Source organism: Mizuhopecten yessoensis, unplaced genomic scaffold (assembly GCF_002113885.1).
Source record: "Mizuhopecten yessoensis strain PY_sf001 unplaced genomic scaffold, ASM211388v2 scaffold6361, whole genome shotgun sequence".
NCBI classification, from domain to species: domain Eukaryota; kingdom Metazoa; phylum Mollusca; class Bivalvia; order Pectinida; family Pectinidae; genus Mizuhopecten; species Mizuhopecten yessoensis.
Window position 1 is genome coordinate 868,985 of NW_018406511.1, and position 10,896 is coordinate 879,880.

Consider the following 10,896-nt stretch of genomic DNA (forward strand, 5'->3'; position numbering starts at 1 on the left):
AAATGCATTTTGTTTCATTGATTTTTTTTAAAAACAAAATAGAAATTTCATAATATCCCAAAAAAACTACCGCAAGGTATGGGTTATTGTTCAGAAGTGATTTGGTTATGCAATAACAATGCCCCATTACAATTTTAGGTGAAGGGGTGGGTATCCTTAAACTCCCAATATTTAAGATGATAAAATATCCCACAACAAATTAAAACCAATACGCAGCACAGGTAATCTACACTTTAAATCCACCTTGCATTAGAAATGTAATACAACTAGTGTTTTGTTCTTCACATCTGGCATATAAATTCATAAAATAACAAACAAATAGTTATTTAAATATTTTAATTAATGCCGTTACCTACAGCATCATTTTTTCTTTCCTTCTCACTTCTTTCCGATGGATTTTTTTTCTAAGAAGTTTAACAGTCCAGTAAATGCTTTGCTGTGGATCATTCAAAAATGATTTCATTTTAATTCTGAATGTTTTTCTGTGAACTTTTTCTTCAATTTTTGCCTTCTTGGACACACAATCATCTAAATCAGATGAGGTAAAATAAAAGCTACTGCAGTTAATGTCACCTCCGTGGACTGGTGGAAGGTTAAATGCGTTTCATTTCTTCTGGGCTTTCTGGGCAGCCTTGGTGGTTTTGCCGGTCTTTTCGGCTTTCTTGATAGACTTGATGACTCCGACAGCTACCGTTTGACGCATGTCACGGACAGCAAAACGCCCAAGAGGAGCGTAGTCGTTAAAAGCTTCCACACACATAGGCTTCGAGGGAGTAAGTTCAGCAATACAGGCATCGTTCGATTTCACACTTTTGGGATCGTTCTCCATACTCTTTCCAGACCGACGGTCAAGTTTCTCACAGAGCTTGGTGAACTTGCAAGCAATATGAGCAGTGTGGCAATCAAGGACTGGGGTGTATCCGGCGTGGATTTCTCCAGGATGGTTTAGGACAATAACCTACAACATATTGCAGTCATCTTTAGTACAGGTTAAATGGAAACATGGTTACTGTGATATACTTCAGCTCAAAGAAAAATTTGGCAAACAATACATTTAGACAAAAACAAATTTTAGAAGGTATACCAGGTTTAATTCTTTCTTGTTGCTTGGAATGTTTTGGCAGGCCCCCGTTTAGTCAATAAGCAGGACAAAGGACCATGACGTAGAATTTGAGTTCTTAACGATCAAATTCAATTCGGACTGGTTTCACAAGATTGCCGAAAGTGATCTATACAAGAGGCCCAAGGGCCTTAGCGGTCACCGGAGTTATATCATAGGTACTGGTAGCTTTATTTTATTGTTTAGATGTGATGTGGAAATCAGCATGTAAACTAAGTGAAATACAATACTTGTCATGTCATCAAAGGATAAGAATTTTAAAGTATTGGTAAATGTTCCCTTTTGGAACCATCTTTCTCCAAGGATAATTCTCACCAAGTGCAAATAATTTCATACAGAAAATTGTCAAAATATACACAAAAAAGTTATTTCCCTATATAAACTACATAGTAAACTTCACCCCCTCCCCAAGGGAGAACGATTACCTCGGGTGTCCTGAAATTTACAATTTAAGTAAAGCCCCGATGATCTTTCTTTCCATGCAGAGAAAATGACTAGTACCTCCGAGTCTAGAGAAGATTTTTGAAATATTGGTTAATTTTCCCTTTGGATGGGGTAGGAATCCCAATTTTACAGTTTGTAGCCTCATTTACCAAGGATGATTCTAATCAAGTTTGAAAAATAAATCCATCTCAAGAATTTGAAAATGTTAAATGTTTACGCATGACTGACGAAAAGCGATTAGAATAGGTCAGTTGAGCAAAGCTCAGTTGACCTAAAAATGTTGTTTTTTTTAAATTATTGAAACCTATCACAGAATCCAGAATCACTATTTGGCCAAGAAGATTTCCTAGATTGACGATCCCTATGAATGACCAAGGGATCACACGTTTTAAAGTGGACAGCACTATGACGCCGCCTCAGAATAAAATGTGTTGTACGTTCTCTGCATCCATTTTTCAAAGTTACTAACCTGAGCCATAAAGTACTCTACTCCAGCAGGGGGATCGTTCTTGCTGTCTCCAGCAACATTTCCTCTCTTCAGTTCTTTAACGGAGACATTTTTGACGTTGAATCCAACATTGTCTCCAGGAAGTGCTTCGGTCATAGATTCGTGGTGCATCTCCACTGATTTCACTTCAGTTGTCAGAGCAGATGGGGCAAAAATGACGACCATTCCAGGCTTGATAATTCCGGTCTCTACCCTACCAACTGGCACTGTTCCAATACCTACAAACACAACAGGTTACAGCTCAAGATTTGTTTTGATGATGCCTATATATATATGTTCAATATCAATAGTTAAGTTGCAGTTTTGCAACAAAACTTTCGATATTCCCGGCAGTGTACCCTAGTAATAACCAAAGGTGTGCGAGACGGACTTGTAGATTGAAGCGATGAATAAGATGGTAAACATTTATTCTCCAGCCTCACCTACAATGATAATAAAGGTTTTGCAGTGGTGTCCCTTAACATAGAAATCAATGTAGCAGCCCAAGTGTTAATACTCTGCGTCGACATTCAACATCGCTGATGGAGCGTGTATGCAAATTGTCATCCTTTCAGATTGGTTAAAAGGTTTATTATGAAAACATGGCTATATCTGCCAAGGGTAAGTGGAGTGTATACAAAGTGAATATTGGCTAGCAAGGTGCCATGTTATGCAGGTATACATTTTAAATTTTTATATTTAGCTATATATGGCCAACAAAACCATTCAAATTTACCTCCAATCTTGTAAACATCCTGGAGGGGAAGTCGAAGAGGTTTAGTTGAAGGACGAGATGGAGGAAGGATGCTGTCAATGGCGTCCAACAGGGTTTTACCACTGACATTGCCCTCTTTCCTCTCAATGGTCCAATTCTTGAACCAGGTTATATTGGAACTGGCTTCCAACATGTTATCACCATGCCATCCAGAAATAGGAATGAAAGGAACAGACTTTGGGTTGTAACCCACCTTCTTGATGTAGCTACTCACTTCCTTTGAGATTTCATTAAAACGACTCTGAAATGTCAAAATAATAATGAATTATGTATGCAACAGCAAATCTATATTGTGCTTTAACTGCTTAACAGATTCATTTCCAGGATTTTCATCAAATATAATCTATCAAACCAAATTACTGCATATTCTTCTTTTAATAAGCAGCATGGAAAAACTTAAAAATTAATCAACATGAAAGGTAAATTGGCGACCATTTTAGTTACCCAAGTCTAGAGTTTCTGGCAAACCACAAAATAAAATAAATGCATAAAAACAGACTTTGTATGTTGATGGCAATACAGCAGTATATCTAGTGGAATCTGCCAATCTTTAATGGCAGTAACAGCTTTCTTTCAAATATAACAACAGGTCCATGGGCCTTAATGGTCACCTGAATCCTTCAGTATTTATTTTTATTGTTGAAATATGAAGTGGAGATAATAATGTCAATCATCCCTACCAATTTGAGTAAAAAAATTATATCAGGACCACGAGTTTCAGTTAAACCGGCCCATTAACTTTAAAGTTAGAAAAATAGTTATTAATTTCAAAATGGTGGCAATATAGGAATTTCGACCGACCCGTAAAAAACACTTTGACAGGACCAGGAGTCATTCTTAGAGTGGTTAGCCGACATGGTAAAAACATTTAAGAATTTCCGGACAAAAAGTCAAATTGAAATGAACAAAATGCAAGAGCTTTTGCAAAAATTGTCAAATCAAAGTGCTTTAAAATGACAACTTCACATCATGATTATAATGTATAACAAGTTTCAGAGAGATCCGTTCAAAAATGTAGGAGATTGTCGGACAAAAATCAAATACTGAAATAAACAAAGGCCAATAACTTGAATCAAAATTCTTTAAAGGGGGAAAAAGCTTCACATCATGATAATAATGTATTTCGTCTTTGCGTATTGCATCTTATCTTCTCTTGTGAGCAGGTATTGATTGTTACGTCATTTGTTTGCGAGTCACGTTATCAAATTCTGAGAAAACGTATTTTTCTCACACAAACCAATGACGTGACGATCAATACATGCTCACAAGAGAAGATAACTCTACAATACGCAAAGACGGATAACCAAGTTTCAAAAGAGATTGCCAGACAAACAAAAGTTTACGCCGGCCGGACAACCTGTCAAATTTGACAGGCGTATAAAAATTGGGACCAATATTGTCAATGGTAAACATACTTCACTGTAGGGTGGCTCAGTGTTGTCCATCTTGTTGATGGCAACAATCATCTGCTTCACACCAAGTGTATAAGCAAGCAGAGCATGTTCACGAGTTTGTCCATTCTTGGAAATACCAGCTTCAAACTCTCCAGTACCAGCAGCAATAATCAATACAGCGCAATCGGCCTGCGAGGTTCCTTTAAAACAAATTGTATACTATTCAAAAAATATTTGCAATAACATGATCAGAAAAGAAACTACTAAGTGATCAAGGCTACAATAACATTTTCTCAAACCAGAAAATGTGCTTCAACATCAATGAAATTATAGATCAAACGACCATTTTATCCAGGACTTTATTACTTTCCACAATGCAAGAAACATTTTTTTATATATACAGTTGAACCTGTATTAGCGACCACCCAAGGTGATAAACAAGAGGCCCATGGGTCACCAAGTCCTATAGTATTTAATTTGTCGTCATATATGTACCCATTAGAGTAAAAAATAACAAGTATAACGTGAACAAACGTTTTTTGGGACTTGGCTGACCAACGTGTAAATACAACATGCGGACCAAATTTCTAGATTTTTTTTGAAGGCTGGCACATTTACACATTTTTTAAATTATTACTTTCACGATAAAATCGGCAATGCAGTGCCCTGAGAACCAAGTAACCATTGTTTTGGCCTAATTTCCTTTTTTTTCAGATAATGTATCTGTGATCATGTGGTTTTTTTTTTACCTGTGATCATGTTTTTGATGAAATCTCTGTGTCCAGGAGCATCAATGATGGTCACACCATACTTGGGCGTCTCAAACTTCCACAGAGCAATATCGATGGTGATTCCACGTTCACGTTCAGCCTTCAGTTTGTCCAATACCCAGGCATACTTGAAGGAGCCCTTTCCCATCTACAAATGCAGTAAATTGGATTTTTAATTGTGTCCAGGTGTCAAAAACATCATGATCAAGGATCAATCTGGTCCTTTTTTCTGTCTAGACTAGTACTGTTACAGATAATTGCACACCAAAGTAAATTTCATTGAACTTTGACCATAATTAAAATAAACCCATCACAGACATGCATTGAAAAATTTCAACACATTTCCACACCAAACCCCTCTCGATTTCGCCAGAATAATTAAAGTTGTTTAAATTTCACATCCCGAGTCATTCATTTTAACAATAGTTACTGCCCGTCGTCACCAGAATGTACGAACTAATTCTGTTTGGTACTGCAGGACCACATTAGATGCATGTGCAGCTTCATTATTAGCGCATTTACTTTTCACAATTTTCATACATATTAAATACCACTCAATATTGGTGTTGGTATGATTGTGTATAGTATACTTTTGCGAGTTTAATGTAGACTTTATTAGGTGAATAAAAAAATCAATCAAATTGACCATGAGCCACAGCCAGCCACTGGGAAATTTACAGAATTTGTTTTTGTTGGCAAATCCTCAGCAATATGACACCATTGCCAAAAGCAAGTTGCAAAACGTATAACTAATTAAATATCCATCACCCCTTCCCGTGGTTTATGCAGAAGCGATTTCATGAAGCAACAGATGAATACCACAACTCTGAATCACAAGTAAAAATTACCTCCTGAGCTTCCTTCTCGAATTTTTCGATGGTTCTCTTGTCAATACCACCGCATTTGTAGATCAGGTGACCAGTGGATGTAGACTTCCCGGAGTCCACGTGGCCAATGACCACAATGTTGATGTGAGTTTTTTCTCCCTTACCCATGGTTGTTTCTCGGTTGTTACAACAAGGTAAGAATCTGCAATCAAGAAGCAACTTCCTTTTAATATAATATCTTATTTTAGATGGCGATGTCTCTGTGGTGCCATTCGGATCATGCGATATACATAAATAACGAGATAATGGTGAACAGCATACAAAGATGTTAATTATCAAAAGAAAATTACAGTAAAACCTCAATATAATGTTCTTTTTGTGTATGTGCTATGATCAGTCAAAGATACAAATATAAACGTTCTGCCTATAAACTTTATTCTAATATTCAATGAAGAAAAAAATCTCTCTTTAACAGCAACAAAAAAGGGGAGGGTTCATGTTCTTTTTGTCCAAATTTTCGATTTTGATTTTCACTGTTTTGAGTACACATTATTTAAGCGATTTCATCAATGATATTGCATGTCGATGTCTGCGAAAGCCACGTGGGCGAGTGACCATTGGCGGCCATATTGGATTTGTATGTTATGTCTGACATTCCGTTGTGCAATCAGATTGATTATAGATTTGTTTAAATCGGCATTATATTTTATTATTTCGAAAGAAAAAATAACTTTCTTCATTCAAAAATACATTCAGGTGAAAGGTCGAATAAAGGAATGTTGATATATACCGTCAATTAACAAATCCCTTGAAAGTTGAAGTATAGTAACACAATTCTAGCCCCATGAAATAAATGTAATTTTCCCAACGACTAACAAATTCCACATAGTTCATAGTGTAAATCAACATGAGGTGAATTACATATTTTAAGCTATAACGCAAAGAAAAAATACTTCCGTCAAACATGGCTGCCCGTTCAACAATACATGTTAGACCCAGTCTTCTTTAGCAATACACCATTCACGAACGATTGTCATACATAATAACCTGCTCGAATAGCAGTTATAAAATTATGAGCAGAGGTATCAGTATACGATTATAAGACGCGCAAGATGGAAAGACTTAATATATTTTGAGCTGGACTGCCATTACGCCCGGCATGTCGACGTAGATACTTTTTGTCATATTGCATAGAAAATCAAAATCCGATGAAAGTACAATTTATTTGGCGTAAATGTATCACTTCAGTTATGCTTCGATGTCAAATCTTTCAAACTATCGCATAAAATATCGTAGATGATCAAACCATATCATGATTATAACAGATTTAAAATCAACACATTAAGTGTACACAACATACTCACAGTCACGCCACAGCAGAAAAGGAAGGAATATAGGTATCACGTGGGCAATATGGGTTCAGGAGATGCGCAAACGAAAAAAAGTGACGTCACTGCCTTATTTGTACACATTCGGGAACCGTCGGCACTTTCCGTAAACGAACAAATATTTTCTCGTTTACGGAAAGTGCCGTAGGTTCCCGAGTGATTTGTACATAGTCATAGTCTTTGGCATGTTTGTCTCTTACAAATATATAAGTGTAGCTTTGAAATGAAAGGAAAGTAAGCGATTTCGGAACTAGAAATTACATGTTGCCTATCATTTTGAGTTTACAACACCAGAAGGATTTTGTAACTAATCTAATATCCTATTGACATGTTTCATTTGGCGTAATTACAAGCCGAAAAAATCACCATTTTGTGTAAAAAAAGTTTGTTTGCAATGCAAGCCGTTGCAACATCAATGCGAAGTTTGGCAAGGCCGTTTTTGAAGGTAAATATTAACTAAATTACAAATAACCATGTGGCTAAAATGTTTTTCATAAAACTAGTTTCGTATGATTCAAGAAGTTTGCATGAATCAACTGAACTTTAGGGTTTTCATACAGGCTCATGTCAGTGTATATAGTATGAGATTGGCTCATAACTTTTCCTCAAAATGATAAAAATGTGGAAGTTGGTTGGTATACCCATGTCAGGAAAAATGTCAATAATGACCTTTGCAGAAATTATTTGTTGAAAATATTGTTGACTTTGTCTGAAAAGTAACATTTGAATGCAGAATTCTAGGGGCGCAAAATTGCAATGAATAATGGAATTAATGAAAAAGCTTACATGTACATGCATTCCTGAAGTATCCATTTATTGACTAATATGTTTTACGGCACGGCCGTTAGTGAGGGCGGAGCCAGGTTGTACTGTAAATGTATCGGAATATCGGTACTGTACTCTTTCAAGCATTGAGTGATGTGTTAAATGACTAAATCAGACCTACATGTATAGCTATACAGTGTATATTACAGTTAAGTTTCCTTTCTTGATTTCTTTTTGGCTGACAAGGTGTTTGATATCTTGAAGTTTTCCGCCTAGGCGTATGATGACATGACATTAATGTGAGAATGCGAAAGGTTCATTAGACTCTATATAAGTATTTAAATTTGCACCTCTTGAATCCATTGCAAAAATCAAGTGCAGCATATTCTACAAAGACATTGAAATAAAACATATTAGGATGGATATTGTTAATCATGTATAATAGCATAGTTATCTGATATCCACGAAAAGATATACATATATATATATATATGTATATATCTTTACGAATAAGCCCTTTGGATTACTTCAAACTTAACCTCAATGATTTATAAATATTGTATCCAGAGAGAAATTATGCATAGTATTTTACATTTTTTGTGCTTTTTATGTGTAAAAAATAATTTGTTCAATGCTATAAAAACTGGATTTATATGAAGTTTCTATTAAAAATAAGAAGAATGTGCGATATCACAATTTTTGTCATTTTTCAATACCCATCATTGCGGCCCAGAGAGTCAATAGATCTATATATAATATATATATTGTGGATGAATACATTTGTTTCAGCGACTTACTGACTATATGCTTTACATGTCTCTGCTTTATGTATAGTTTTAGCAATAGAGAAAATGTATTGTTTCCTCAATTAAAAATTGAATCAGTTCAGCATATAAAACTGTATAGATATTTTTTTTTAAATCGTGCAGATTTGTAAAACAGCAGATTTTCTTTTATGAATAAAAAATAGCTGTGAGATAGTAATTAAAAATGAAAATGTTACAGTATCGTCTAGTCATCAGTTTCAGCGCGTTATGTATTTACGCGCAGCCATTTAATCAAGCTATAACTCGTAATTACGTGACCTGCTGGACACACCACAATGATATTTTAGACGTTTGGCCATCGTCTGTAAACTGACACAAAAATTACCGGAAGTTCGTCTGGAAAACATAAGAAGTAATCACCGATTAAAAAAACCACGCATAAATTACAGTATTGCTTAATGCACTTTTTATCTTGCTCAAAATGAGCCCATATCTGAAAAAAAATATATATATCATTCATGAACCGGTCTTTTTTGTAGTCTGACAAACGTAAGAAAATGTTGTATGCAAATATGGCCACATCTCCTCTCCGACTTTTTTCCACTTCCGAAGAGCCAAGGAGACATCTTATATCGATCAACTGTTTTTAATGAAACGTAAACCTTGTAATGCAATGAACTTCCAATTTTCACTAATTTCAAACAGAACAAAATGAGAAATAACTTACCATCAACCAAAACCGATATAAAACTGCAGAAAAAAAATAATACCAGATTCTATATTATAACTAAATAAATATAATAAATAATTTTAGAAAAAAACATGATTTCGTTCAATTTGACATCTTGAAAAATCAATTAAAAATGTGAAATTTAAAAAAACTTATTTTGATAATTAATTTGACGATCAAAGATATTTTTTGTATTCCAAACGCAGCTTTTGTTCTTGCAGATCACTGTAGAAAAAATCTTTTTAGTGTATTCGAGTTATCTTTCTTTGAACACTAAATCAAAATAGACAAACAGAAACATATGACGGCTACTTCCGACGGGAGAAATTTGTTAAAAATTGTTTGTTCTGATTTTTTTAAAATACAGTTTTATGTTGCTAGTTTTTTGTTTCTATTAGTAGATTGTATACATGTTTATGACAGTCATCCGTAATTTCAACAGTTTTCTGCCGATATGAGTACGAAATCGCGGATGCTTCTTAAGTGCGCAAAAACCGATAACCCGAGGATATGGATTCAATTTTTTTCTTCTATTTTTTTCGTGCAAAATATCAATTAAAAAATTCTTATGAAAATACTTGTATGTTTTTTTATCCTATCATTTTGCGTCTCTGTGTTAAACTCCCTTTTTGTTGACAACCAGCAAGTTGTTTTGTTAATATTCCGTTTTCTAAATATATACCACTGCAATCTCTACCCAGAGTTCAAGGACCGTAACTCTGCGTGATAGTCTCGTTCAACCAGACTCTTGTTGTCTTCGCAAGCATTTGATTGAACGAGACTTCACTGCCGATACAATACTTTTTCGACCATTCAGAACTAGAGCAATGTAGCCGGTAACGTTATGTCAAGATAATTTACATTTTTAACCGGAAAGTATCAAATATTTAAGTATCCTATAGTTATATATAAAATGTAACGTTTGTTCAAGATTTGGCAAACAAGAACTTGTTTCGAGATCAAGATGGCGGAGACTACAGCGCGTGCGACTGGCGGCCATGTTAAGACAAGTTTTTCAGTTCCATAGGTATTGTGAATAATCTTTATTTTTCTAACATACATGTTACCTATAGGGTTCTCACGGGCCCTCTATTATCGAGAAAAATGTAAGAAAATGTGTCAAATCTCCAGAATAATAGCATTTACTATTTTTAGGTCACCTGAGCTTTGCTCAAGTGACCTATTCCAATCGCTTTTCGTCCGTCGTCGTCCGTCGTGCGTCGTGCGTAAACTTTTACATTTTCAACTTCTTCTCAAGAACCAGTGGATGGATTTTTTTCAAACTTGGTCAGAATCATCCTTGGTAGATGAGGCTTCAAAATTGTAAAATTGGGATTCCTACCCCCACCCCTGGGGCCAGGGCGGGGCCCCAAAGGGAAAATTATCCAATATTTCAAAAATCTTCTTCTCCAGACTCACAGGTACTACA

General features: G+C 35.3%; 2 protein-coding genes across 3 annotated transcripts in view; one reads left to right on the forward strand and one right to left on the reverse strand.

Annotated features, from left to right (window-relative positions):
* Positions 1-322: 322 nt before the first annotated feature.
* On the reverse strand, positions 323-7,274 carry LOC110452012 (elongation factor 1-alpha-like). 2 transcript variants are annotated; one of them, XM_021500266.1, is made up of 7 exons: positions 7,182-7,274; positions 5,839-6,019; positions 4,970-5,138; positions 4,242-4,420; positions 2,788-3,067; positions 2,034-2,290; positions 323-958 (listed from the first exon to the last, which is right to left on the reverse strand). In XM_021500266.1, the coding sequence occupies exons 2-7, from the start codon at positions 5,983-5,985 to the stop codon at positions 605-607; spliced, it is 1,386 nt and encodes a 461-aa protein (XP_021355941.1). In that variant the 5' UTR covers positions 5,986-6,019; positions 7,182-7,274; the 3' UTR covers positions 323-604. The 2 variants fall into 2 exon arrangements, with proteins under 2 accessions (XP_021355941.1, XP_021355942.1); XM_021500267.1 differs by having other exon boundaries at positions 7,178-7,197.
* Positions 7,275-7,397: 123 nt separating this feature from the next.
* LOC110452013 (28S ribosomal protein S14, mitochondrial-like) overlaps positions 7,398-10,896 on the forward strand; it is a 12,460-nt gene continuing 8,961 nt past the window's right edge. Inside the window, exon 1 of the mRNA XM_021500269.1 lies at positions 7,398-7,650. Within this exon, the coding sequence (XP_021355944.1) occupies positions 7,600-7,650 (51 nt within the window). The 5' untranslated portion in view covers positions 7,398-7,599. The remainder of the gene's footprint in view (positions 7,651-10,896) is intronic.